This window comes from Nansenia antarctica (genome assembly GCF_963989245.1).
Source record: "Nansenia antarctica genome assembly, chromosome: 8".
NCBI lineage: Eukaryota > Metazoa > Chordata > Actinopteri > Argentiniformes > Microstomatidae > Nansenia > Nansenia antarctica.
This window is the reverse complement of record NC_137678.1, coordinates 42,800,820-42,807,458: the sequence shown is the minus strand read 5'-3', so window position 1 is coordinate 42,807,458 and position 6,639 is coordinate 42,800,820. Positions and strand designations below refer to the sequence as shown.

At 40.0% G+C, this 6,639-nt stretch overlaps 2 protein-coding genes across 2 annotated transcripts in view; one reads left to right on the top strand and one right to left on the bottom strand.

The window, feature by feature from the left end:
• Positions 1 to 6,639, bottom strand: part of LOC308164231 (F-box only protein 39-like) — a gene marked incomplete at both ends in the record, with an annotated part of 185,236 nt that overhangs the window by 80,983 nt on the left and 97,614 nt on the right. The window lies entirely within an intron of this gene.
• On the top strand, positions 1,430 to 5,991 carry calua (calumenin a). Its single transcript, XM_080537781.1, has 7 exons — positions 1,430 to 1,560; positions 2,789 to 3,010; positions 3,431 to 3,624; positions 3,939 to 4,105; positions 4,221 to 4,281; positions 4,445 to 4,644; positions 4,785 to 5,991. The coding sequence occupies exons 1-7, from the start codon at positions 1,538 to 1,540 to the stop codon at positions 4,887 to 4,889; spliced, it is 972 nt and encodes a 323-aa protein (XP_080393907.1). The 5' UTR covers positions 1,430 to 1,537; the 3' UTR covers positions 4,890 to 5,991.

Genomic DNA, 6,639 nt, shown 5'->3' with positions numbered 1-6,639 from the left:
CAACGTCTTAAAAAGACGAATAAATACCACGGCAGCGGTAAATACCACTAGGCCATCGTGACGATAAGATGATTTTAGCCTGCTGCTGATATCACCACAGTAGTATATGTTCATTTATTAAAATATGAACATATAACAATAACTAGGGCTAGTATGACCTATGCATTTAATCGGTCAGCAATTTCTTGCCAAACCATTTCCCTCGCCTTGTTAATTGCGGCAGTATTGCACTTTACATCTTATTTTTCCGTCTTCATAAAGATCAATAATTCGGAATGCTGCGCAAATGTAGGACCCCTGCAGAGTGGAGTATCTTCATTTCGACAGATCGACTCTTCGGGGCTCTTTATGTCTGCGTGCACGCCCATATCGAGGATTTGTAAGCCGGTGTTCTGTGAACACTCATGACACAAGCCTGATCCTCGTTCGAGGAATCACCTGAGGCTTGAATTCCAATCCCGAGTTGCCTGATCGCCTGATTTATTTCAATCGCCGATATACTAATCCACTTTAGTGGAATGGCCCCCTGGGGAATTTGCTCTCACCAAGGCTTACGTACAATCATTTTTATTGTCTGGTGGACGAAAATAATCAAATCATTTACCACGCTGCCTACCTCAAATTTGCATATCTCAAATGAACATTTGGAGTTCCCTAGTCCAACAGTTAAATAATTATTGCCTACCACACCAGAGGCCTATCGACAGTATCAACTGTCCTCCTGTCTTTAAATCAAAATAACATTTATTCGTTTAAAAAAAAAAAGATATTTTATTCAATTTTATTATTGATCGTGGGCCGCCAGTGATAACCTGCTGAAGAATATTTGTTTTGACCGACAGTGATATATATATATATGATTATATTATATTATATTATATTATATTGTTATTATATTATATTATATATATTATATATATATATATATTATTATTATTATCACTAGGGAATGAGAGTAGCACCAGCAGCTTGGTCAGACAAAACAAGCCTTCTGGGGACCGAGACAAGAGCCTGATCGAGTGGCCGATAACATATCTGACAACCGTAATACTAATGCAACAGAATCACGGTATATTCCTATCAATAGAACAGATAGATGGATAGATGGATTCATGGAGAGATAGACAGATAGATAGATAGATCGATAGAGCGATAGACGAATAGATGGGTGACAGCGCCGAGCAGACAGTAAACATTTCACAAGTTTGGGGACGTGGCAAATAGTAGCCAATCAGATTCCTAGAATGCAAAAACGCAAATCGACTCTCTAAACCTTGATTGGCTCAAACAGTACATACTGGTGATGGAAGCCAATAGAAAGCGAACGCGATGAATAAGCGTCCGATTTAGATACATGAGGTCATCGGCCAAATGTGCCTTTTTTGCTGAAGTGTACCAATCATGGTCCGAGAAGGCTGAATCTATTATCCCATTGGATCTTATTTTAGAAGGAAACGGGCCGAGACTCGGGTGTGATCGAGCTGTGTTGTGTGTGTGTCGGCTTGTGAATCACGTCTGTTTGTGTAGTGTGTAGCCTATGGGATCATTATCATCACTCAGGTAGGTTGACCGTTATTGTTATAATATGCTATAGATACATATTGATAAACCTAATTGGTGTGATCAGCTAAAACTGATATCAAAAAGGGCTATTCCCGTAAATGGTATGCATGTCGGGCGCATTCTACTACTTACCCAATTGACAGCGGCCAGAAACTGTTTCCAAATTTAGAATCTGTCAGAATATTGTTGGAGATCTGTCAACAGTTGATTTCTGCTTCATTGTTGCGTGTTTGGGCATGTTGGCATTTTTTTTACAAAGACAATGTAGCCTAATGTGTGAATAATTAAATCATGAACATGTAACTATGTACGACCAGTGGCCACATCTTATCAGTTTATTGTGCTACTTAGATTTCCCCGAAAGCAGATTTCTGTTTTCTACTGTATTTGGGCCACGGTATCACACACTGCTGAGATGGGAAATGTAGGCTACAAACATTTGTAATAATACACAAGTACGATTTTGGTCTCTTGAGTGAAGTTGGAAATCAGATGTGAGTGTTACATCAGTGTTGCCTTCACTCATGCTATACTGATTTCTAATGTTTGGTCTTCATGCTGGCATTACTGCCTGTTTCATATTTCCTTCATATTATTAAGAATAGAGCCTTTTTTTTTTGCCTTTTAATTGAAAATGTTTTTTTGCTTTATCTTCCTGTGTTTAATTGTAGCACTCTGAGATTTCATATGTAAAGTGCTTTTATAAATAAAATGTATTATTATTATTATTATATATTTTTTTATCTTCTTCTTTTTTTTTTTTTTTTTTTTTTACATTTCCTGTCACAAGTTTGTGCTGACACGGTGCCAGCAATGTCTTCACAGCTTAAACAAACTCCCAACAGTCGAACATGCAAACAAGTCCTCTCACACTTTAATGTTAAAAGAGTCTATAGTTAATTGGATCTTAGAGCTGTAGCAATGTTTACATTCTCAAGGGTGGAGCTGCCCATCTGCAAACACAGACGTGAGAGCATAATCTCTCTCTCTCTCTCTCTCCCTCTCTCTCTCTCTCTCTCTCTCTCTCCCTCTCTCTCTCTCTCTCTCTCTCTCCCCCTCTCTCTCGCTCTTCCTCTCTCCCTCTCTCTCCCTCTCTCTCGCTCTTCCTCTCTCCCTCTCTCTCTCTCCCTCCCTCTCTCTCCCTCTCTCTCTCTCTCTCTCTCTCTCTCTCTCTCTCTCTCTCTCTCTCTCTCTCTCTCTCTCCCTCTCTCTCTTTCACTCTCAGGATGGAGATCAGGCCGTTGCTCATGTGCTTTGCTCTCTGTGTGGTCTACGCCACCAGTAAGCCCACAGATAAAAAGGATCGAGTTCACCATGATGAAACCCTCAGCAGCCGCGAGCACAACGACGCTAAGGGCTTCGACTACGACCATGACGCCTTCCTGGGCCAGGCGGAGGCCAAGTCCTTTGATGACCTTTCTCCGGAGGAGAGCAAGCGCAGATTAGGGTGAGTCCACTGGATTGTCTTGCTTCATTTCAATAGTCTACAGCAGCTTCCTTGGTTAGGGTGAGTCCACTGGATTGTCTTGCTTCATTTCAATAGTCTACAGCAGCTTCCTTGGTTGTAAGTCAATAGAACAAAGTGATTCTCCCTATTGTGGTCTCCTATCTCACCCATCTGGAAAACTAAGGGTTGTCTCTCATCCAAGGACATCTTTCCATATTCCAGTAAATGTGGAATGACATGGAAATATTGTAGTTACAGGAGGAGTAAAAAAAACAAAACAACAAAGAACAAGTATTGCTGGTATTGGATCAGTATATTGGTATTACATTGATAATTGCTAATACCACACAGTTTGACCTCTTTTGAACTTTCTGTTGTTGTTTGTAATGGCTGATCTCTCTCCCTCTCTTCCTGATACAGTGTGATTGTAGATAGAATCGACGGTGACAAGGACGGATTTGTTACTGAGTCCGAGCTTAAGGCTTGGATTAAGAAAGCTCAGAAGAAATACATCTACGACAACGTGGATCGGCAGTGGAAGGACTTTGATGTGGACAACGACGGCATGATCTCGTGGGAGGAGTACAGGAACGTCACCTATGGTACCTATCTGGGTAAGGAGGGAGGGACTATAGAGCCAGAGAACTGCAATTGGGGAAAACATTGTCATGCTGTCCATTATTGGGCCTTTGGAGTGATAACGGGATATGATTCTTTGAGTAAAGAGTAAACACAAGTCCATCCGCTGTATAATACATTTTCAAGTTTATTGTTACATCCCATTATACAAGTATAAGAGAGTAAAAGTCTTAGACTTCAGTTCCTCAACATTGCAGCGACAAGACCAATAAAGTGTCAATAGTTCTTAAAACTAAAAAAATAGGCACGGTAAATAAAGTGGCAATTATGCTTCCATTTGACTCCACAGATGACCCCGAACCCGATGACAGTTACAACTACCAGCAGATGATGGCGAGAGACGAGAGGCGTTTCAAAATGGCAGACAAAAATGGAGACCATATAGCTGACAAAGAGGAGTTCACAGCCTTCCTTCATCCAGAGGAATATGACCACATGAAGGACATAGTAGTGCTGGTATGTGTCTTCATGCTATGTGTTGGTTTGGTAAAAATATGTTTATGACTTGTTTATGACCAGACCAGGGCTCACTCTTACCCTCCTATTTCTCCTTGTCCCCCCTCCCCCAAAGGAAACCATGGAGGACATTGATAAGAATGGCGATGGTTTCATTGACTTGAATGAGTACATCGGTAAGGACTGAGGCTTGAATTAATTCCATGCTGTCTAGGTCCTACCAAGTTATTTTTTATGTTTCATATTTGAGGGCTCCATTCATAAGACATACAGTATGGTATATGTTCTGCTTTATCCATACCCATCCCGTTTTCTCCCTCTACTCCCCTTGTTTCCTAGGTGACATGTACAATCATGAGGACGAGATGGAGGAGCCGGAGTGGGTTGCAACGGAGCGCGAGCAGTTTTCAGAATTCCGGGACAAAAACAAAGATGGGAAGATGGACAAGGAGGAGACGATGGACTGGATCCTGCCTTCAGACTACGACCATGCAGAGGCAGAGGCCAAACACCTGGTCTACGAGTCTGACAACAACAAGGTGAGCAACCTCAAACAGCCTCTATCATTCACTCCCTCCCTCCCTTCCTCCCACTCTCTCCCTTTCTTTCTCGCACTCACTCTGTGTGTGTCACTTTGAATAGTATCATATATATCACTGTGTCTCTGTTTATTTTTCAGGATGGGAAGTTAACCAAGGATGAAATCTTGAACAAGTACGACCTGTTTGTAGGAAGTCAAGCAACTGACTTTGGGGAGGCACTAGTTCGGCATGATGAGTTTTAGTTTATTATTTTTCTAGGAACTAGGTAGATAAAACAGTTTTTTTAACTTGATTTTAAATTATATCATTTATTTTGTATGAAACCTACTCAAACACTATATTGTCTCCAACTTTGTTTATGATGGATTCCTACAGTTGTGTTTACATTCGATGACTACCAATTTCAGATATTGTGATGTTTGATTGTTGTTACATTACTGTTACATTAATTTGTTCACACACATGACGTATTGTTAGCTTATTAATTTGTTTTCCTTGGATATGATTTGAGATACTCAAGACTACCACTGAATAGTCCTTGTAGAGTAATTTGTCATTTCCCCACCAAACTATTCAAATATGGTAATTATTTAGTGTCTTACAGTCATGTGTTGGATAACATGCACTTCTCGTAGTGATAGTTTAGTTTGGTAGATGATGAATGCTATTGTACCTGGTTTCTTTTTGTCCGGTGTGTGCCTTCTCTTTTGAGAGCTCAGCCTTTGACACTTAATCAGTTAAGGTCAAGGGTCAATACAAATGTGAGTCAACTGCCATGATGAAAGTATACCTCACCCTGCTTTATTTCTCTATAAACACGTTTGACCCCTTAATTTTTTGTTGTGTTTGGTCGCTCATGTGTATCAGACTGTTGGGTGTTATACTCATGTTACTGAGTTCATCCACGCCCTTGTTCTCTTATGTCAATGGATACCTCTTTGTAGTCTACAGTGGCTTCCCCCTAATATTTTATCTGCATTGATATGGAAACACAGTTTAGGTCAAAGAAAGAGTGAGTGCTGACTCTAAAACCGCTGAGGGACATGAAATTATGCCCTTCAGGATTATTGAGAGGCAGGCAACAAGTGTGAGAAGGCATCTGCCTCTCCATTGGTCAATAACATATTATTATGAGACCTGCTGAGGAACCCAATGGGGCATGTTGGACCAAGAGCAACTTGTAGAGTTGTCACTAATTTACCGTGCTGTACAGGAAATGAACAATATACTGAATTGAAATATTATCTTTTGAATAGTAAGTGTACTTTTTCTGAATTTACGCACAGAATGTATGAACATTAATATTTTGGACTAAATGCTGTACTTGGATTCCAAAGCCTATTTCTCAATAAAAAAAAGTAAATTGAGTACATTTGTGAATGTGTTTTTACATACTTATATTAACCTCTGTGCCAGTAGTTTCTTTTGCCCAGGAAAAACGTTGAATCTTCTTGTAGGGGTTTGTGAGGGCGAGCTTGTTGTGATTGTATTATTTATCAATTAAAGCTAGAAGTGATATGGGGAGTGTATTGAAATCACAACACTGACCAACACTGGTTTAAAAGTTTCCTGTAATACAGTATAAAGCTTTATTTACTCTAGATATGTTACAATAAATCAGAAGTATTACATCAGGGAGTAGGTTCAATAAATGCCATTTCCCTGTCCACTATACTTTAGCTATGGGTATCTAGCTACTGTAGCTACTATGGGTATTTAGCTACTGTATCACTTATCATCAGATGTCATTCAGGATTACATTTTCATGGTTCATATCAATTATCATCAGCATGTGATTTGCAAGAGAAACCCTCTTATTAGCTCATGTCCTATAAGAGAAGTACCCCCATGACAACCATTCCCCACTACCCCTGCCCATTCTGTGGAGTTCCAATTTCAATTTAAATCAACTTTCAACCCAACCCCCACTCTGTTTTATCACACAAATTGCACAGAAATGACACTCTAGTTCTCATAAAAGTGAATGTGCGG